Source organism: Nylanderia fulva, unplaced genomic scaffold (genome assembly GCF_048542155.1).
Source record: "Nylanderia fulva isolate GAGA-0341 unplaced genomic scaffold, ASM4854215v1 Scaffold8, whole genome shotgun sequence".
NCBI lineage: Eukaryota > Metazoa > Arthropoda > Insecta > Hymenoptera > Formicidae > Nylanderia > Nylanderia fulva.
This window is the reverse complement of record NW_028190916.1, coordinates 294,936-318,553: the sequence shown is the minus strand read 5'-3', so window position 1 is coordinate 318,553 and position 23,618 is coordinate 294,936. Positions and strand designations below refer to the sequence as shown.

At 37.4% G+C, this 23,618-nt stretch overlaps 1 protein-coding gene and 1 non-coding gene across 4 annotated transcripts in view; both read right to left on the bottom strand.

The window, feature by feature from the left end:
• Positions 1-905: 905 nt before the first annotated feature.
• The window catches only part of LOC114928873 (uncharacterized), a 32,955-nt gene continuing 10,242 nt past the window's right edge, over positions 906-23,618 (bottom strand). For 2 of the 3 annotated variants that reach the window (XM_085489252.1, XM_029300246.2), the window contains exons 2-4: positions 5,638-5,939; positions 4,338-4,613; positions 906-4,101 (exon numbers count right to left, since the gene is read on the bottom strand). In XM_085489252.1, the coding sequence (XP_085345378.1) occupies positions 3,760-4,101; positions 4,338-4,613; positions 5,638-5,939 (920 nt within the window). In that variant the 3' untranslated portion in view covers positions 906-3,759. Of the gene's footprint in view, positions 4,102-4,337; positions 4,614-5,637; positions 5,940-21,828; positions 22,551-23,618 lie in introns of those variants that run through there. The other variant, XM_029300245.2, reaches the window with a different exon arrangement.
• LOC114928876 (U6atac minor spliceosomal RNA) lies at positions 1,263-1,361 on the bottom strand. Its single transcript, XR_003819153.1, has one exon. It is a non-coding gene; the product is annotated as a U6atac minor spliceosomal RNA (small nuclear RNA).

The window sequence follows — 23,618 nt, the reverse complement described above, 5'->3', positions numbered from 1 at the left end:
TATTATAGAGATAAAAAAATATAAAATCTCTCTTATTGAAAAATTTGACAAATACTATGTATTTTTTTGCTTTTTGTATTTGATAAATTGCTATGTATTTTTTTTTGCTAAAACATATTGATAATATATTTCACTAATTTATAAAAAATAAAATGATTATGCATTTTCATCTTGCATGTGCAACCAATATCTAACTCGTCTTCTGATGGCAAATAATTAAGGAATTTTGACGTCAGAAGGTCAATTCTTTCCCGTCGAAGCACGAAGAAGATGGTGACAAAAACTTTTGAATGAAGTAGACGTAATGTCTCGAACGTACGTTGACGTATACGTATGTACATACATGATCGTAAAGGATACTCCATAAAAGGCGATATTATAATTAGATCGTTGAATTCACCGAACTAAGATTAGAATCTTTCTCACGCCCGATTAAGTTACGACGCGTCGTGACGTATTATTTCGCGAGTGTACATACGATCGAAGGAAAATAAATAATGGCCTGATTCAAACGCAGAAGCGCATTACACATAGCGTACGCATTTCATCTAAAATTTGTTAGAATAATCCATATGTTCGAATAAATTAATGTTGTTTATATAATAATATATTTTTAATAAAAAATTACTATTTAAAAAATATATTGAAATTAAAACTTTTACAATATACAATGTGAAATTAAATATAATATTATAAGTTATAATCGACGAAGATAAAAGAAAATAATAAGTATATCCATTCTCAATAATAAAACAATATGTAGATATATTCATTATCGTAGATAATTTCTGAATAATCACATATTGTATAAAATTATGTTGTAACTTAAACATTTATAATTTATTAAATTAATCACTGGAGTATATTAGTATTTAAGTAAATAGATTGAATTAAGAAGACAGATATTTTAGCGATTTTATGCATTTTACGTAACGAGCAATTTATTAATTCCAGTAGCCTCGCAATTAAATTATAGTAGATACATTTAATTTTTATACAAACGCAAAGTGCAATGAAGAGCGATTACAACCTATTCACTCTTCGTGTACTCCTATTACAATATTTGATGCGTCTGGGAAATCTTCCTATAGATAATGAAGCTGTGCTATGATGTTGACCTGATCACTTTAACTTACAGAAAAATAATAATTTAGTACAACGTATGTATATTAGATGTATAACTTTAAAGCTTTCGATAAAACAGTTACTTAAAAATTCACAATAGTGTGGCAGCTGTCATTATTATTAGTTCTGTTATTCTTAAAATAAAATACCGCTGAATATATTTTGTAATAAACATGTCATAAAAATGTCCATCCTTATCTAGGATAGTGCTAAACAGCTTTTCTTTGATATAACACTGTTATATAAAAATGAAGATAATTTTGTATCATTTTGTGCAAAGAGTAATAAAATTGCAGTTTTGCAATATTTATGGCATGTACGCACTAAATATTAAATGGCAGTAAATATTTAATGGCAGTTACAAAAAATTAGCGTTACTAATATTACATATTACTTATTTAATCAACTGCGACTTAAAATATTATTTAAATATCGCTTTACTGCGATGAAAGACAGAGAGAATCATATTTATTAAATTAATTAAATAATGATATTCTCTTACCTATACACACATTATTTTTCTTTGCATTATACATTATGTAGATAAATGACCGAGCTTGCTAAACGGAACGGGGATCCTTCATGTACTCCTAGTACTTCCGGTCAAATGTTCGCTTTTGCACATTCATGTAATTCATGTAAAAGGAGCATTTTTACATCGCTAAATTAAATTATTATGTGAATTATTAAGGTATCTCTATTATCTAAACTTCAGTTCGATACAAAAGACGGGGTTTATTCGAGACGATTACATATAAGAATGACAATAAATAGTATATGCAATGGTAACGTGGTGTATACAATAAATAGAACGCTGTGTAAACAGAACACTGTATAAACAGAACGCTGTATGTATATAAGTATGCATATACAACCGAACGAATAAATACACTACATATCTCTATACTGGATAAAATGCATAATGTATACTTAAGAGTTTTAAGTGCACGTCTACGAGTAATTTGAGTCGCGACACGTATTCAACAAAATTATGTGTAACGCTAAGATATAATAACATACTTAAGTATCGTTTTAGTATAAAAAAACATCAGATTTACATATAAATATAAATATATCTTAACCTATTGCAAACGATCTTGTCATACGTGCTGGTGCTCAGGAAAAACTCTAAATAAGACGCTCAAACGATTCTCTTAAAATTCATAATAATCATTTGTCATCGCTTTTGACGAACGCTTTCTGATCTAAAGCGTGACGAAAGAAATCATGAAGCCGGAAAAAAATTCAAAATCCTCGGACTTTGACTCCGCTAAAACGTTTCTCGTTTCGTCTACATGCGTCTACGGTCATAACGGATTAACTATAAAAGATAAAATTGTCATGTTCGCACGACGAGGCGAGATTCTACGGTAAACACATCGAAAAAAAAGAGGAGAGTCTACGTCTAAATACGTGTCAGTACATATCACGTTATATTTATATATGTATATATGCGCACACATATATTCGTCTATGTATAAACGTAGGAACTCTGTACGTCCGCGTACACTCGGGATATCACAGCTAAACAATATTAAGCTCGCCATCTGCTTAGGTATGCTAGGTAAAACTAGAATAAATAGGTTTCACGAACAGCCTAAAAACTCGTCCTCTCACACTTGCTATCTGCATATATTCTATCTGTATATCGCAGATTTCGTCGATTTTAAGTCGAGTCTCGTGTGTCCGTATGACAAACCGTTTTGATCGTGAGCTTTATAATCTACGTTAGCATATCGATATAAATATCATGCGCGAGACGACCAATCGAAAAAATGTGTTTGTAAATTTATCTCTTTCTCCTTATTTCTGATATGCATTTCTATTTTTTTTTTTTTTTTTTGTTGTCTTCGGATAGTTGAGTGCCTAAGAATGAAAATGAGCTTTTGATATGCCTTTTGCACACGCACGATACGATTACGAGTTTCAGGTGCACTTAGCCACGGCTGTTAATTTATTAGACCGATATTTCATGAATCTATCTCGATTCAAGAATATGCACTGGTATTTCGAAACATTTTTATCAATGTTAACTCCACGTCGGTATATATTCTGCATGTTATTAGATATATAATACTGTTCTGAAGTAGATCTTTTAATACTGCGGTCTGCGAGTATGCCGTGTATATAAAATATACTTTAGTATTATCATAATCAGGACTTGTTGATCCGACATTACTGGAAAGATATTTATCAAATTAAGCAAATGTTCTTCACGGCTCTGTTGAGATATCTAATCTTAATACAATATCAGGCACGATTCTCTATTGACGAAACTTACAGAATATTAAACGAGTAAAACTATATCTCTGAATGAATGATAGCGACGATGGAATAAATATCAAAGTTATGTTAGTATGATATACATAAATATATGTTCGATGCTGTAAAGAACGATGTATCTTTAAACGATCAGCAGATCTTGTCGATATTAAATATAAAGAGAAACATAGAAAAATGGTCCTACATATAAATGTCTTAGCTTCGTATTGCTTAAGAGTCCTTTTTTAAATCGCAAAGATTCAACAGATTCGAAATGTAATGTATACTTGTTTTTACAGATTTTAATTATTCCTTAATTAATTAAATTTAATTTAGTTACTTCGCTCTTTGATATTCGATAAAGGAACTATTTTATAGCTCACTCTGTTTTCTTATCATTTGAATTCTTCTTTTCAACGAATTTTTACGTTTTCTCTCGAGAAAACACCGTCTTTTAAGTTTTTTTATTTGCGCTTCGCTGTGGAATTTAGTTTTGCAAGAGTTGAATTTCGGCGAATTTAAAACATGGAGCATTATTAATTTCCAATTAAGCAAGAAAGTCCTGTAGATCTTTAACACTCCCGAATCTTGAATCAACATTTGAGTTACATCACCCTCTTTACTCCAGAATTTAGATGTTATAATCGCTCTATTTTTCGGAGGAGGGATATCAATTTGCAAATTATACATGCCGTTCTCGACTTCGCACAGCATCTGCAATGATATAAACAAGGTATTAATTTTCCAAGTTTGCATTCTTACTCGCAAAACACATTCACAAGGTTTATAAATTCAATGCATAATCGGAATAATAAAAGTTTATATCTTATGCTTGTTAAACGATTAATTTATGAGAGAGTCTACCGCGCGATGGAAATGCAAATTTCAATTAATACCAAAGGTGTTGACATAAATCTTGTTAGAGAAAGTAATATGCCACAGCTCTTTACCTGAAGGATCTGATTAAATGTTACGTTAATCATCCAGTTCCGAATGTGTATGATTCCAGTGGCATCGACACTTGAGTTGAGATGAAATTTTCCAAGCTCATGAAACGTAATGGCTAACCTTTGAAGATCATCGTATAAACGTGGAAGAATACGTTGAGCTTTTTTCTCCTTGTCTAGAAGGCATGAAACGTCATGACAATACCACATGAGTTCCTTTGAGGGTAACCAATTAAATTTGTTCCTGCCATGCAAAGCTACAGCATTTTTGTAGATTCCCTGTAAAAAGATAAAATAATATATTTTAATTTAAACATATCTGGTTTAATTACATCATCCCGGATATCTTTTAACGTAACAAATTTTTTCAAATAATAAAATCTAATAAGAAATACATTTTATCGATTATTTGTGTCACAAGTATAATTTTTTTTTATATTTTGTTTTATCGTGTAAAGTATGTATATAAAATTTACTACTGTGCAAATTATATATTCTATAAATTCAATAAATAGTGATTATTATATGTTTATGAATTATTTAATGGGTATCCGGTATGACATTTGTGGATATAAGTAATTCTTAATTCTGGCGTTAATCTTGCGATGGGGGGACATGATTAAATCTGAATATTTATATGCCGTTCTAAACAGTATCAGAAACCACGGTATCACAAATCTGTATCTCGGAATGCGATCACACATATCCCAGCATAATCTTCAAAGTGATAAAAAATCGAAAAACAAAATATATTGCTTTATCCAAGTCGCAATCTGCTGAAATAAACTCGCTCTAATAGATGGTCTGTCACCTTGTTAAACGGCGCGTTATAAAAAAGTAAAGCCTCTTATATAAATCCATATAAATGCATGCCGTTCTACGAGATTCTCATCAGAGCGATATTACAAATAATTTAATAGTATTAATCTAATAGTATCGACGATATTTTTATCGAATATATGCGCGTTCGTTTTGTAACACGATGGAAGCAATTTGTCAACAAGTATAAGAGATAAAAGACGCGGCGCGGCGCGAGACTCTGGAAAAAGTAATTATGCTGGATATGCGTGGCACACACCGTAACCAATGCAAATTGCCGACGGAAAGTAGGATTGTGCACACCACAGAGACGGGAGACGTGTTGCATTGTGAGCACGTGCGAGTCCCCCTCGAGCGATTGACTGCCCACGCGATTTTACCCCGATGCTCGATGCTGCGCTGCAATTAATTGCGGAATCGCGGTCGCGAGAAGTGAAGTGCGCGCGCTCTCTCTCTCTCTCTCTCTCTTTCTCCTCTTTCTCACCTTCCTCTCATTTTTGAAACATTGGTAGGAGTATCGCGCGACTCGCATCTTCATTCGCACTTTCTTCAAGAAGCTGTGCACGCTATGTCGCTGCTGCTGCAGATTCGTCGCCACGCTCGTTAGTGTAGTGCCGCAAGGCTGTAGCCAGGGTTCCGTGATGCAGGGTTCTGTAGGGTTGCACTCCACAGAAGAAGGTTGCTCGCACATCGCTGTGACCCTCCAGTTCACATTCAGCTTCCCCAGGATCAAGAAGAGAATAGCTATGTACGAAAATATTCGTGCCACCGAATTTGCAATCGAATCTGCAATCAAAAGTAGACTTTTGTCAGAGAAATGGTTTTAAGAAACATTAACGTTTCAAGTAAAACTAAAATTATGGAAATTTGCTCTCTTTTTCTATTTGCGCGTTGTATACATAGAAAAATATATTGCACACATGGCATTTAATTTAATTTATTTACTTTTTATTATATATTTATTTTAATTTAATGATTGGCAAATTGAGATATTACGTATTATATAGTTGTAGGTAATAAATACATAACTGGATATATAAATATATATGTATAACATAAAATGATATTTATATTTATCAAAGTTCACACACATTCAATTGGTTGTAAGATAATTCGCTAAAGCCTATAAAGTCAACGAATTGAAGAAAGGTCGCGCGCTATTTTACACAACAAGAGTAACAAACGCACGTGAAGAGAGAAAGAGAGGGATGGAGATCCTTCCGACTTTCACACTCGGCATACCTATATGAATACGTAGGTATCCACCATACCTAACCATATCGCACCTACGCGTCAATTTAACAGCGACCAATTGCCGCCCCCGCAATAGGAAATGGATTGCAAATCGGAAAACCAAGATTTATTGCATAATTAAACGTCACAGTTAACATCTCTCGTCGTAATACGACACGCCGCAAATTTACTTCGGAATGGATTCTCCCAAATTTTTTCGCGCGCGATTTCGCAACGCTTGTGTTAATAGCCGAGAGAAAACGATACGTGATAATAGGTGGATTAAATTTCTTCTAAGTCTCAGAACAATAATAGCTTTATTAAAAGAGCAAGAAGTTAAAAAAAGGAAAAAAATTAATTCCTAATCTGTTTAAGAGAAAGAGGAGAATATCTCGATGAAAAGAATACCATATTTTTGTTTTCCCACGCGTATTGTTAAATCTCGAATAAAATCGGTATCGTATAATACTTAGCATTACGTAAAGCGCATTGCATTGAATCAATTCTTCGATCAATGACATTCAGCATATTCGCGAAATCTAACATCGGTATTGTATAGGTATAGTAGCGCTGTAAAGACCGACAAAGACTTTATGGACCAGTATGCGTGGGCAATTAACGCGGGTTAATAGTTCGTGCGTGCCCACAGAAAATCACGTGTAAATCCATTTGAGATGACGATATTCGCGCTCGCTCGGATGCGAGGCGTGATGGCAATTCGATGCGATAGTTCGTCGACAATTCGCACGTCGGTCACGCGTGAACTAACGTGCATGGCACAATCATTGCGCTGACGAAAGCGCACACGCGCGAATAATTGACGTGTCAACGATAGTTTGAAATAGTATCGCAGCTTGTTCACACTTTTTGTCATTGCCACTTCAAAATAAAAAAAGTGGTAAAATGACTAAAATGAGATACATCAGGCTCGTATGAATTAGATTTGAAAAAATATCTTAATACTTTTTTTAGGACAAAACACATAAAAATAATATCTGTTTATATGCAGTTGCAATTATCTGATTTATTACTTTTTTAAGAGATGAGTTCGAATAAGAGTTAATCTTAGTTGATATTTCAATTAGTTGCGAATATCTTTTTATTGTAATTAAAGTAATGAGACAATTTAAATTCGAGAATTTGAGATTATCTCGTACATTTTTACGCGACATCGAATTAATCTGGACGGGGTAGCAAGTCCCAATTCAATTAGCCCGTTAGCGCAAAACACTGCAGGAAGCCAGTCGTGCGTTGTTGTGTATCTTATCGTAAACTCACGCCTTTTCTTCCGGAATCGCTCCAAGCAGTTTCAAGCATCCTGTATTGTCGGCTACATCGCGTGGGCCGTGAACTAAAGAAGCATCCAATATTATATACACTCCCTAACGACCATCGCCCCCAACTATATCAATTTACGTTCTTACTTACCGATTTCTTGCGTTTATTATCTCGTATATCTAAGGGTAGACAGCTACAAAATATTCTCGCGAAATTACTTGCTTTTGACAGGCTACGATTTAATTTCGCTTCAGCGAGATTTATATCGGTAAAATATATGTATGCTTAAGAATTGGGTGTCACAAATAAGATAATTAATAAAAAAATTTTTAAATCAACTAATCGCTAAACCTAAAAATTATGTCTACATTATTTTATGTGTTTCTCGATACTTGGCTATTTTATGTTAGAGTGAAAAGTAATTACTTTTAAAAATAATAATTGTAAATAAGCTCCTGGCATAAAATTGACGATCGATTATAATTAATAGAAAATTAATGCATCGTGAAAACAAAGTTAAGCTCCGCAAAAAAAAGGGGAAAAAATTAAAAAATGCAATACATTATTTTCTGGTATAATATCCCTGTAATCGCGCTCCACCTATGGGCCACTAAATCGCACGCAAGAACCACGTTATTCCTCTATAGGATTTCACCACGTGCAATTATTCGAGGAGGCGCCTCCATCCTGTTCTTACTATACACTCTCATTACACACGATAATATCGATTCGAAACACGCTTCAGAACAAAACGTCCATCATTCATACGGTGAAATTATCCCAAAATATACTTCTTTTCAACCATTCGCATTCCGGGCAGTGTCGTGTCGACGGAGTAGTTGCCTCCGCGGATTTAATGCATGCCTTCCTCGTCCCTCGATATAGGCACCGCCGTGGAGCGGAATCGCGGCTATTCTCCGCGATGGATTCCCCGGATGCCAGTAGTCCGGCCGATCAGCTCTTCTTCTCGGCCCTCCGGTGATTTGGCGAAAAGGGGGCGGGAAACGGGGAGAACAGAGCGAATGCTCTTTTTTTCCGCGGCACAGGACGAAGATTGTTGGTTTTGCAGCACCGGTACCGCGGTGGTGAATGCCCTCGGGGCGGCAAAAGGCGGTTGCTGCTTTCTGGGAACGGATCGGAGTCCCGGCCGCACCAGGAGCGGTGATTGCGTGGTGATTAGCCTCCACCTTCGCCTCTCTTTGGACCGACGAACGCGGAGGACCGTAAAGAGAAAAGGAGCGAAAACAGGCGAGGGAGAAGCGTACCGCACACACGGGCGGAAAGAGAGACGCGAGTATGAGGGTATATATCGGGAGATAAAGCGCCAGTATTCATCGTCGTGCGGACGAGTGTGGGAGCGAGGTGCCCGATACACTCGTATCATTCTGCCCTGCCGCTGCTGCCTTCGCCTGCTTCGAGCATTATTGCGTATATAGGCGCCTTTTCATACGCAGCATGCTGCAGCAGCAAATCGGTCACGTGATCAAAATTTATTAGAGCATATTTCTTCGGTCTCTTATTATTTCAAAGTTAAAATTATGATTTTTGCTTTTATATTCTTGTACTACTAATAATAATAATAATAATAATAATTAGAGTCAACTAGTTGCGTGTTCTTTTGCTTTGCTGTCTTTGCCGTTCGTTCAATTGAACTTCACCAATAGCAACAGTATGCTGCACATGAAATGGTACTTTATCATACGCAGCATGTTACATAGCAGCAAATTAGTCACGTGATCAAAATTTATTAGAGCATATTTCTTCGGTCTCTTATTATTTCAAAGTTAAAATTATGATTTTTGCTTTTATATTCTTGTATTAATAATAATAATAATAATAATAATTAGAGTCAACTAGTTGCGTGTTCTTCTGCTTTGCTGTCTTTGCCGTTCGTTCAATTGAACTTCACCAATAGCAACAGTATGCTGCACATGAAATGGTACTTTATCATACGCAGCATGTTACATAGCAGCAAATTAGTCACGTGATCAAAATTTATTAGAGCATATTTCTTCGGTCTCTTATTATTTCAAAGTTAAAATTATGATTTTTGCTTTTATATTCTTGTACTAATAATAATAATAATAATAATAATTAGAGTCAACTAGTTGCGTGTTCTTTTGCTTTGCTGTCTTTGCCGTTCGTTCAATTGAACTTCACCAATAGCAACAGTATGCTGCACATGAAATGGTACTTTATCATACGCAGCATGTTACATAGCAGCAAATTAGTCACGTGATCAAAATTTATTAGAGCATATTTCTTCGGTCTCTTATTATTTCAAAGTTAAAATTATGATTTTTGCTTTTATATTCTCGTACTAATCTATTTTATTCTTAAAATCCATTATTTAACTAATATAATAATAATTAGAGTCAACTAGTTGCGTGTTCTTCTGCTTTGCTGTCTTTGCCGTTCGTTCAATTGAACTTTACCAATAGCAACAGACTGCTGCGACAGTACGCTGCACGTGAAATGGTACCTTATCGCGAGAGAGCTCCGACGTGCGTTCAAAAGTGCACGCACGCAGATGGAGATAAATGTGTGCTGAGAAAAGGGAGTAAAGAGAGAATAGGAAATCGCGGATATGCGCCTGTTATTGCGTATCAGTTGCCACCGAATGTCTCTTTTGCAGAGATTTCTGCACCGAAATAGTATTTGAATTATATATCATATATCCTATGGAATAATTTGTATCGCTTGCCCGGGTGAAATATCGGAGTAAATATCTGAAGAATTGTTGCTTTAAAAATAAATAAAATAAATTGATTAGTTAACGATGACGCATCTTGATAGATATCCAGAGATATCGTACGTGCAAGACACGTCAAACGCGACTGTCATACGCCTTTATCGTGAAAAATGCGCGCCTTTCGTTACTGCAACGTCATTCGTAAAGGTATGTGGGACGCGTAGTCGCGTCTCTTTCTATATTTCTTCTCGAGTGGCACACGTATACGCGCTGATGTACGCGCAAGTAATGTTTATGTACCGAAGGAGCACACTCTAATTGAATCTGTAGCGAGAATATCGCACCAGACGGGTGAACGCACGACGACGAGTACCAGATTAGAAAAGGTAGAAAAGACAGATTATGCGTAGCGCGCAACATTTAATACGGTATGCGCATCGGGGATCGTTGGGAACAGTCTGCAGAAGTGTCAGATTTCTCCCTCGCTCGAGTTCTGAATCGAGAGGGCTGATTAAAAAGTCGATGAGATAGAGAAATAAGAAACGATCCGAAGACACATTAAAAGAACGGACTGAATTAACGCGTCGCGCTATTGATATCGCGGATAACGCGATAAACACGTGCTAATTACGTTAATTCGATAATAAACATGTAAAACTGATTAACGGAGGAATGTCCATTTGCGGATGTCTCGCGCGTTTTCCCAAACTATTAAAACTAAACTAAACGAAAATGACGGGAATACTCTGGCACGCATTGTCTCGAAAAACTTTTTGATCTCCGCGATCTCGGACCGGTTTTTTCTCTCTCTCTCTGCGAGAAACCGCAGCTTCCCGCATATACTATTCAGCTTTCGTTGAATATGAATCAGCCGAGGGTGCGTCAGTGCGACGAAAACGTTCGCCAGACGCAACAATATCCCCCGACTTTCTTCCTGCGAGCGTCCCATCCGCCGCAATCATCTCTCGCGGACGACTTTGATTTACGAGGTACGCGGGAAAACTCGAGAGAGTTCGCCGAGTCTCCGCCAATGGGTCCCGACCTCACGGATGCACCGAGCAGATTAGCGGGGCGCGCGCAGATTTGCATTTTGTCTGGTCCGGGGACTACCAGGCGCATCCTCTCGTCCAGGGGGATAGTCTCGGCGACCCCATCCCATAAAATGCCGCTGAGGGGTTTTAAGTTGCCAGAGAGAGAGAGAGTTGCGCGTCAAGCTCCATCCTCTCTTTTACCTTCTCTCGCCAATTCCGTCTTTATATGCTCCTTTTGTTCTCGGAGAACTTCTAGCCGCGCGTTCAGCTCTCCCGCATCTCTTTCGCATCTCTCTTTCCTTTGGTCTCTACCTGCCGACTACGCGTCGAATTATCGGTGGTGTCTCTATGCTGACGCGTCGTAAAACGGTCTGTAATACGCGAGCGAGGCGCCTCGGTAGTGTTACGACGATATGGATCACTGATGTCATACTGACGTCACCCGTCGTTTATATCCAGAGGTGACAGTCTATCGTTGGCATCGATGCAAGAGTCGATCTGAAACGACGTTCCGTAACATGGAAAAGAGAGATGAGACGGGGGGAAACACGCAGGAATGCACGCAGTCGGTTAGTATACGGCGTTCAATGTCATCGTTGATTACGTTATCTCGATTCCTCGGCCTGCGATAGGCCGCACACACAGTGCATAAGAAAGCCCGCGAAGGCTGATTGTATACTATAACGTTAATTACGGTCAAATGGTAGCGCGACGATGGGTCGTGGTATCTTTTTTCCTTCTTCTCTCTCTCTCTCTCTATCTTTCTCTCTTTGCTCTGTCATTGTTTTTTCTCTCCTTCGATTTCTTTTGATGGCAAAGATTACGTAAGTTATGACTTTTTTGCCGCATTAACGAGAGAACGGAGTACTTGCCATTAAATGACTTCTTATGCGTTAGTTCTCGTTGCAGGTAAAAGATATCCAATTTGTGAAGTATGCGGGACGCATTTTATACCGTGACGCGCTCCTTGTTTAATCTTATGAAATTTCCTTTGATAAGATGTAAAAGAATACGACGATCTAATCTGACACTGATATATAGACACACAATAGTGTATATGATATTAATTAATATACGCACACTATCTCGAAGTTTAAGTATTCGAATTGAGATGCGTTTTTTCACAAATCTACAGAAAAATGACGGGAAGAGAAAGAATTTTTTTTGAATCTTTTTAATTTTATTCGATATACAAGCATATCGAAATTATGGTATATTTCTTTTGTTTTTAGAACGGAAGCTTTGCCGATCGGATTAATTATCTTATCGTATTTGCGACTCAGTGCGTTATATGTTTTGCCGGATCGATACGCATTTATTATATATACACGGGGATAAATCATCTTGATCCTGACTTAATAACAGTTTGTAACACATGCGTGAACGTATAAGAGAAAGCTTGCGCTGAATTATATTGTTAACTTGAGACGGTAGAAGGATCTCTCGCGCGGAAGGAAATCGCGTTGTAAGTACATAATCACGTTATTACTCCGAGACATTGATGTCTGAGAAGAAGTAATTACGATGTTATATAGAATTATATTCGATAAAATTATATATGGTATGTGATTCGGAACTTAATTTTTAATGATAGATTTTTTGGCGAATTCTTTTTTTCTTTCAGTAACAATTTCTAAAAAAAAAGGCAATATTTATGATGACAAAAGATGTTTAAAGTTTATTATATTTTTATACAAGTTATTATCATATTTTGATCTTGTAACTTTCTACATTTTTATAAAAGAAGAGTCATTTATTTTAATAAACTACTGCAAGTTAGAAATATTAATAACAATATGTCATCTTAAACATCCATTTCAGTATGCTTTTCTGTCGATTTAGGTTCTGCTCAGATGCGATTTTTCTTTAAACCGTAAAAATATACTGAAATATCACAATTCATACATTTATACATCTATTCAAATAATCAAATAAGGAAATGGCTTACAGCGCAATTTTCAAACTTCCGTTTATCCATTAGATTCGTAGAAAGGGTGCACACAATGGGTAAGAAACTGGTCGTTCGGTCTCGTCGCAGCCGAGAATAATTCGCCATTTGTCGCGCAGTTGATTCCGATGTATCTTTTTACGAGCGACGGGATAAGGATGCGTTCACAATGCACGGTCCGTGTTTTCTCTTCGATTTGTACCATCATCATCAGTTTCGAGAGCCCACGAAAATCATGACTTTGATAACGCAAGTACACGCGAGACCCGGGTGACAAGTGACAATATGTTACGCCGCAAAACAAGACCGTCGATACGCGGGACTATAAAAACACGTAGGTACAGCACGTGTTAAAAAAAGCAGAAAGCATCGTGTGACTAACGACGGGCGGTCTCGGATCGGAACGGACATAAAATCGAACTCTCACGCCGCGGTCCATAGAGGACCTTTACGATGATCTCGCGTACCGTGAATATACAGAGACGTCAGCGGGGCCTTCAGATGGAACTAGGTACGTGTATACCACGCCCTTCCGTCGAACCTTTGGACCCTTTACGATTTCCTTGCGTAGTGAAACACGCCAATAACGGCCTCGACCTCAGATCGTAAAAACGGTAGGTTCTGTCATCGCGCGCTCGAGTCACCAAGCATTCGTTTTGACAGCAAATATTCTGAGGTCTTAATATACTACAATCGATGACAGTCAAAGTGACATATATATACATATTTCATTTTAAATATTATATTAATACTTTTTCTTTGTAATTTTTGTCAATCTTCCTGTATTTAATTAATCCGCGAAATTATTGCGTAAAAACCGTTCATTACAACATATCGGATTATACCGTTTAGTCCGAACTTTGTGGAAATTCGTTTTATGTACCCACGAAGAACGTGAAACTCATCACTCACGGGTTAATCGATGTTAGAGCTACATACGTAAGTAGGAGCGCGATCGAGTATGCTGCGAGAGCACGTGATGTTCGTGTGTAAGCCGTAATGCACGTGACTCGTTCGGCCGACTAGTGAATTGCGACGCGCGTCGTACATGTGTTTGCGTGAGCGCGTGTTGTACAAGGCTCGTGGTCGCGTCTCGTCGCGCCGATCATTGAACCGGCTTCCCAACACAATCGCAGTGAATCAAAGTTGTCGGTGGTCAGGCACGAACCCGGCCCCGCTCGCCACCCACGACATTTGCGCGGAATACGCGAGGCCCTGTTCGATACGTAACCGATTTTACGAAGCGTCCGCGAAATGAATTTTTTTTGCCAATTCGCTTTCGCAGACGATTGCTGCCTACGCGTTGCCGGCCGGGGCTTATACGTATATTGTCTCTTTTTAACGACGCGACAGTGTAGTCAGTTACGAAACATGTTGCGTTGATAGGTTTAGTCGAAAAGTGCGGATACTAACACAACCAGTTCATTTTCGAGCTGACAAACGGGCCAGACAGATTGTAAAAAACGAATTAAGCATGTAACTGAATATCGTCCGGATTAACCCATTTGCAGCGACAGACGTGACAGCTTGTCTGACTTTGAAAGTTATCAAAAATTTCATCACTTTGCCCAATATTATTCGAAATTATGTAATTTTTGCATATGAAAAAGAATACGATATTAGATGAAAAAAGATCAAGGATCTATTAAAAAGAAACTTCGACTGGTCGAAGAGTATCAGCCGTATGAGATACGGAATTAACTTTTGCCTATCCTGTATATACAATACTGAATCGGTCCCTTGTCACATTTCATCGCGTGTTTTCTTCACCTTTCACCCGCAACAGTGCTTTAAATATCATATGACACCGGGACAATAAGTATCCTCTTCTCAATCCGCTTGGAATAATAAACTAAGTCGACCGCGCAGATCCCAGTATTGGTGAACTCACACCCGGTGTTCTCCAAAGGCCGCGATCGGTTTTTGCCAACCTCATCTCGATCGATTGTCGTGCATCTTCGCCTGTGTATCATGGCGAGCGCATTCAACCCGTCCGAGACTCGGCAGCTCCACGTATCGGTATGAATGAACGCATTGCTCATTGCGCCGCGCGACCTCAAGGTATAGAGAATAGCAATCAGCCGCACGATGGATGATGTCAGGTGGCGAGAGATCACGAACGAGGATTTGTCTTCGGCTGTTGCTCAGTGAGCGTTTCGCAATTCGCCAAACTTGTCGAGAGACCAATATGCATAGCGATTCTCGTCGTATTTACACAACTAATTAGCTCAATTTTTTCCAATTGCGAGAAAATATTTTCGAAATATTAAAATCGCAAAGTTTTTAAGAGCGATGTAGAGTGATATAATGATATTTACGGGAAAATATGAACGATAAAAACGTCTTGGTCTTACATTTATGGCAAGTTAAAATGTAATAAATTTTACAATTTAAAACACGCGGAACTAATTAAATCGGAAATAAAGCACGGTAAGCGTTGATATTACTACTGCGTACGCCCACTTTAGCACACACTGTACTTCCAAAGCGGTCGACGCATTAAAGTTTTCCTCTAAAGATGCGACTGTTTAAAAGAATGAAAGATACGCGTTATAATTTCTACGTGTCGTGCATAGTTGCGGAAGTATGAGTATACATTATCGTGGTGTGCCAACGGCAAGCTTCGAGCTCCGTAATTGCTATCGTAGGTGGTGGAATATGAAAGAGTTCGCGGTGGAGCCTCGTAAAGCTCGGCTCACCATGCAGCGTGTAATTTAAACATTGCCTCACTTCTGTACCACCCGCATCGCGAACTTCTAAGTTTGTGCGACGAACAAAAGTGTGGTGAAGCGTAATAGTCTGTTAATGACAATAATTGAGAGTTGATCAAACACGTAAAACATGTGCTCGCGCGCGTGTGTCCGTGCGCGGATATGAGAGGTCGGGTTTACGAAATTTCACGAAAAATATATGGAGCGCACAGTTATCCAATTTGGGATGTTAGGATTCGTTATTAAGCATCGACCAGGCTTCAAGCCTGGTTATTAAGCAATCGGTCAGTATATGATTTACTATAATATCGGAGAAATAATATCGTTAAATTAAAATCGTCGTTATTTAAACGATCGGTCAAACACGGCAATCAAGTAAAAACTGATCCCGCCGCCTAATGTAATCCTTTAAAGATGTCGGCAAAATGATGCGTAAAAAGATGTTAAGAAAATGCCGCGGGATATATTAAGAGTCAGAAGAGTCACCTTGAGAAAGCAACGAGAGAATGATCCGCCGACGCGCTTTAAATGCAGTATAGAAAGAAGAAGCTGCTGATACTTAACGCGCTCGTAAATCCGAGTAATTAGCGACTTGTTATACGAATAACGAAATGGCGAATAATTGTAAATTACAATACAGGAAACATCATGTCCTTCGAATTAAGTCGCGAATTCGTTACGATTCTAAAGTCTGCCTACGAATATCTTTCGATTGTAGATATATAGAAGCAGATCGCGACTCTAAATAATCAGTTTAGTTAACATCTAAGAACAATCATTACATTTAAAATATCTGCTATCGACAGAGTGATTGCATAATAGTTTTATTTCTTTTTCAAGCCAATCGTAAATATTTATACACTGGATATCTAATGCATTTAATATTGTAACTTTGCAAGATAGATGATGAAATATTTTGCAAAACGCGCGCCGTATTTTTTATTTTATACAATACAACAAAGATGATTAAAAAATATCTATTGCATATCACATACAAAAAATTAATATATGCATTATTTGTCGATAATTTGACTTATTAAGTATGATTGTCCCACTCACGTCACAATGTAATTGCCGGTCCACTTTAGTGTTTGACGCGCGAAGCATCCACACACATATGTGTTTTTTTCCTCAGATGTTTGAATGAGATAAAATTATATTTACCATGTTTTTCGTGGCATTGCACGAAATCGGTTCAAATAAATGCGTGAGAGAAACGTAACGCAAAAGTTACCACATTCGTAAAAATTCCCAACCGATCGCACGCGATCGATTTAATCGAATTGTTTATAAAATAATAAACAATACGATTTTGTAATTTTGCGTATCGAAATATGAGAACGAAATCGAATCTAATTAATAGATAGTAATCGAATATGAGAACACCTGACAGAAAACTGAATAAGAATGTATAAAACTGAAGTTTTATTTCGAGTCTTTGATTTATATATTCGTAAATTATCCTTTCCTGTTTTTCTTTTTTTTCCGCATCTTTGCCGGCGCACGTTTCGCATCCGTTCCTTCGGTTGTAACTAAGTACGATTAACAAATTGCTGCAAAAAGTAACCCCGAGGCCTTGGCCAGATCGTTCGATACTTCATTGCTGACGTATCCCATCAGGATTATACGCAAGCTGACTGCTAATAGATAATGCTTGTGTGTTGTCTGCGATTTAATTATATTATAATTAAAATAATTTAAAAATTTTTAATCTAATTTCAAAAAACAAATATAATTGAAAATTGAAAATTAGAAAGAATATACTAAATAGCACCCTATTAAATAGTTTAGCTATTTTCTCTCTTTCTCTCTCTATGTCTACGTAATTAAATACTTTGATTGTAATTAAATACTTTGGAAACTTGTAAAATTTTAATCGATTCGATCATTATTAATCATAATGGAGAAATAACTGAAAACCAAGATTATAAATCAAGATATTAAGTCAATATCTAACGTTATAGAGAGAAAATATTACTCTATTGTCTGATTTCTATATCTTAGATAGGATCTTAATAGCAGGCATCGGTTAACTGAAAGTCAACGTGATCCTTTCATAAAAGACAATTCGCAGCAAAAAATCCATTCCATTGCGAGATATACGGTGAATCTTCGACTTTTATATGCATACAGTAATTCTTCGATGTGTCACGCGCGGTCTGCGCGCTGGCATAATATTTTCATTTCACGCTGGAGTGCTCGTCTGTCCCATAATATGTCCAGTGAACCCTGCTGAACCCAAAACCACAACCCAGTACGCGTCCAAGTCGCTCTCGGGACCTTACTTTTCTTTTATTTCCGTTGCAGGACGTAAGTCACTCGGTGACACTAAGGGACGTACAAAAATTTCACGATGTAACTCATCAAAACTCGTGTTGTATATCCTATAGGATGTCGCAAAAGAAAATATCGGCTTAAAAAGAAAAGAAACATTTTACACATCTAATTTAAAAAAAATGATAATTATTTTTATAACAACCAAAAACTGCATCAATCATGACCAGAAGTTAGCAGTCGTTCGAAATGAAGAAAACGTCGAAGTGCGCCGCGTCGCGTCGGCGGAATATTGATAACCTTATAATGACTATGAGAACCAGACGAAAATAGAAAATCATAAAATTGCCAGAATTTAAAGCCGGCGGCTCGGTTCGACCTGACAAAAGAGAGAAAGGTTTGCCTGAGAGTTGTTTGACTCTTCCTTCGTTCGTTCCTTCCCACCTCCGTGAGGAATCGCTTTCGTCCCGCGTATATACGTACACGAGAGAGTAGTGAACTTCCTTTTAGTCAGGGGGTACTCGCAAGAGGAAATACGCGCGACGTACGTGCAACGGACGCGGTACAGACCTGGGACTCCGGAAGACGACCAAGTGGCGTCGACGCCGCCGCCGCGGCCGTCATCCTCGTCCGCTGGTCCGCATCGTCGCCACTTTCAGCAACGATGGGGACCACCTCCGGGGCGCGCACGAGTGTTTAATAAACCGGTTAAGGCCCGTCCCCGGATCTGTTTGCCTTCGGCTTTTGTAACTTTACTAGTGTTGTGACTCGAGTCCGCGAAGCCTACATGAAAAAAAGGGGTCCGCGCGATGGTACCCGAGCAAACAGTCCGTGTGTGTCTCGTATCAACACGAAGCGCATCTCTATCGGCGGCCGTACCTTTTACAGAGTGGTGGGGAACGTGGAGGTGGAGAACAGACAGCTCTCGGTGACGAATTCAAATTTGTCGTCCCGAAGGTAGAGTCACCCTTCGGCGGAAAAGTTTTATTAAGTGCAAGAATGCAATTGCATCGCGGATTTGTATGCCATTGTATATATTTTTTTTAGATCAATGTCTCTAAATACTACTATAGAGATTATTTAGCGTTATTTATATTTAAATTTAATTTAAATACCTTGGGATATAAAAAGAACATTTACATATTTTTCTTATCGATAAATTCAATTTTTAACTCTGATTATGCATTATAAAGTTATTATTGTAAGATGGAGTGTATGATTAATTATGTGCAAAAAATTAATCGCAAATTAATTCAAGCAATTATTTCTAATAAATTGGAGATCTAAGTAAGTGTGAGAGATTAAATAGATAACAATGAGTAAGACTAGTTCGGAGGTAGCAGTGACGCGGAACAACGGACTATCGCGGTTGAGAGAACCGCTTTTAATCCGCAGAAAATAGATAGAAATAAATAGATATGACTGAATATAAATTATTCATTGCGGTTAATATCACGTATGTGTCAAGATAGGATTGAAAATATAATTGAAATACCCAATGACATAAATTCTTAGTGTGTATATATTTATGTCACATAAAATAAATATATCGTTTATTCTATTCGCTTATGGTTTGTTTTTCACATAAATCTATATTATAAAAATATATTGAGTTATGTATGTTGTATCGTATTATATAAAAAATTTTGTATTTTTTGTAATAAAGATTTGTTTGATAAAAGAATCAAATAGTTCGAGAAATATTAATGCATCAGTAAATGTGTTGACGATATAAGAGGTCGTATGTAAATTAAACTATTGATATCTACCTTCTTGAGCGCCGGACTGACTGAAGCCAAATAAACACACTGGCAACCTAATCTCATGTACTGACTCATTTTAATGCTTAGTCACTAATTAGCAAAACAAGAATTTTTTAAGCGCGGTTGGAATCACAAGTACATTGTAAAAACAAAGTTAATTGATATAAAAAAATTTTTTAAATTTTTGCACATTATAAATAAATAACATATAAATATAAAAATAAATAAATATCAATATAAAAGTTCTTTGAGAAATTAACACATTATGATTATGAATAAAACAAAATATATATTGCACAAATGTTGTATTATTTCCGCAAACAATGACACTATAAATTTTTCGGCTATCAGTCTTTCACTGTTATATGAGAAATGTTTGCATTATTGTTATCGCAAGAAAATAGAGCTTAAATATATTTGTCGTTTAAGCTTGGAATTAAATTAGTACAAAAGCTTATGCTATGTCGATTAATTTATACTTTTTTTTATTGAAAGAAATATTTTCATATCTGCATTTTTGAAAATAAACTTAAAATCAAGCACAATTATTTATATTGCCAACATTGATTAATATAAAATTAATTTTTCGAAATTATCCGTAATAAATATCATGTTTAAAGTATTTATTGTAAAATTATTATAAATTGTGTTATTACACTGAAATTCTCTGTGCATGGAAATTATTTTAAATAATATTTAAAATACATGAATCAGATTTCTTAATAATAATTAATAGTGTTAATAATGTCACAATGCTTTTAACACTTCGAATAAATAGATTAAATTGAGACAAATTCTAATTTAAAGCTGTAATTGACTATAGATATAGATTTTAGTAGATAAATAATAAATTTGCATATTTAAATTATTTTCTTGCCTTAAAGTTTCGCGTCTCGCGATAATAATACTTCAGATGATACTTTATATAATAAATTACTGAAACGTCACATATAACATTGTATATGTGCAATTGTAATATAAAAAGACTTTTATTTTTCTTCTTTAGGTGTTTAGGTATTAATGAATGTAAGATAAATATTTTCTGACAAAAATGATACTGAATAAAGCGAAACAATAGTTGCGCCCTGAGCATAAAATTATTTAAATAAAGAAGACATGCATTTTTGTTTGTAAAAAAGCACGTGAATGCAAAGCGAATGGAAAACTGCATATATGTCACAAATTTGAATAATTACATGCTGATGAAATAAATCATAGAAATACGCGTTTACGTTTCGATTATATTCTTCTTGCTCAATCGACCGTCTTTCCCAAGCAAGATCACTAACCCCCGCTGAACGCAATTGATAAAAACGATAAAAAAAAACAGCAGATCGTACGACTAAAAGAAGAATGGTATTTTAAACGAATTCCCCGTGCCATTGCATTATCATATTAGTTTCAGTAAAACTTGTCGTTCGGAGATGATCATCTTCTTTCATTCGGTTCCGCGAACTTGCCGCGAGATAGAAAATGCAATTTTCATTCTTCGCGAAAGCGCAATGCGCGATCTCACGGAGACGTCAACGCCAGGAGTGAAGTAACGTTTATAATGTATGCTGAGAGAGGAGGAGCGCGACACGCGCCAACGCAGTGTAATATCCGCGAAAACGTTTTCGTCTGTTGTTGGCAAATGTTTGCGCGCGCGTCAAATACCTCATCTCCGCGCGAGACGATGCGAAAGCGAGAGAAATATATGTCTATGCGCATTAGAGAAAGTGGATAGAATTCAACAATGTACACACACCGCCTTAGTGTGGCGAGGGCGAAGGCTCCGGCCACCAGCAGATCGAAGATCATCTCTTCCTCGTCCTCCCGCAGGTAAGTCCTCGGCTGCTCCAGGCGACAGTTTCCGCTCGCATCCACTCGCGCACTCGTGAATCCTCTCCGCGAATCCGGCGATTCCGGAATTGTTCCGAGGAAAAAACGCTACTGTTATTGTTCGCTATCGTTCACCGGGCGACAAACTGTCACGCTATCGAAATCCTCGGAATGCACCAAAGTTGCGATATGTACCCAAGAGAGTCGAGATAACGAAAGATACACCCAAGTGTTACTGTACGTCAGATGGATGTCAAAGTGACATAACAGCGCACTAGAAATCTCCACATCGTCAGAGTTTCCGCAAGATTTTCGCAATCGGTCGGACTGTTCTCCGTCGGGATGCAATTGACACGACGCAACCGGCTGTCCACCTGCGCCACGATAAGACGTCCTGGTAGCTGCGGATGATCCCACCTGTTGACATTCGAGGGGATAATGCGCGCCCAATCTAGAATCCCGGCTGGAGTGTTCCCATTGACTCTTTGCAGACTTTCCAGAAGAACCACCGGCGCGGTAGACCATTCGGCTTGCCGATCTCGTGGTGACTGAGTGGGTCCCCCGGTTGCGACTTCCAGTTACTCACTCGAGCTCACGGACTCACTATTCACCTCGTCCTCTCGCTCTCGCACGCTCACCGGCACTCGGTCCCACCTCTCTCCCTCTTGCCACTGCCTCCAGCCCCCTTCTGTAGTCCCACCGTAGTCCGAGGCCTGTCAGTACGTCCTCCCTGTCCTCCCACCTGCACGCATGCTACCCTTGCTTCGCGAACTCCGCGTGGGGAGATACACTGTATTCTGGGATATGCATTGGACCCCCGGGGGTCACGTCGATTTTATTTGCACGTCATTTTGACTCATCGGTCGCTTTGCGGGTCCATGCGATAGATATTTTCAGGCGAGAATTTTATCAAATTTATGTAATACAATTGACAGCTAAACACACATTTTTCGGGAATTATCTTATGAAAGATGAGTTAATTTTAATTAAGCACCGAGATCATTTAATTAAGCAACAATTATAGGTGAAGGATTGGAACGAGAAAAAACTAGTCTCGAGATAGGATTTTTAAAATACATCGATTGTAATTCAAGTGCATGCAAATAAAACAATTTAAAGATCAAAATAATTGAATGATTGCATTTGAATTTTCTTTGAACTTATTACAAGAGACAATCAATACGTGTAAAATTTCCAAGATGGGTAATACCATCTTTATATATTAAATGCAATTGTTTCAAACTTGCCGAAGGCATTATCACGTTAATCAGATGAAGATGTAGTCATTTAGGGAAATAACCGCATCAATATATATGGAAACCAGGAAAGTAAGTTTCTGTGTTGGGCACGTGGCTCGTAAATCAGTTAAGATGGTGTATAGTCTTGACACAATATTGATGACTAATACTTGTTGCGTATATGTGTCTGCGAAAAATGTTTAATATTCAGTCCGTCTAGTCGGTGTTTATATTTAACTGTGCATTCCTCTCTCATTACTTAAACGAGATAATTTGATCATGTTGAAATTAAAATACTTTACACATAAATCTTACGCATGCAAATTAAAAATAAAGTCCGCGTATCGCGATACACATCAAAAACACCGTGTTACGTTATTGTCAACCATCGTTAAAATTATGCACGCACAGTCTCAAATAATTATGCAAATATAGAATTTATTCCGATCATATTATTCTATTTGCAAATAACGCCC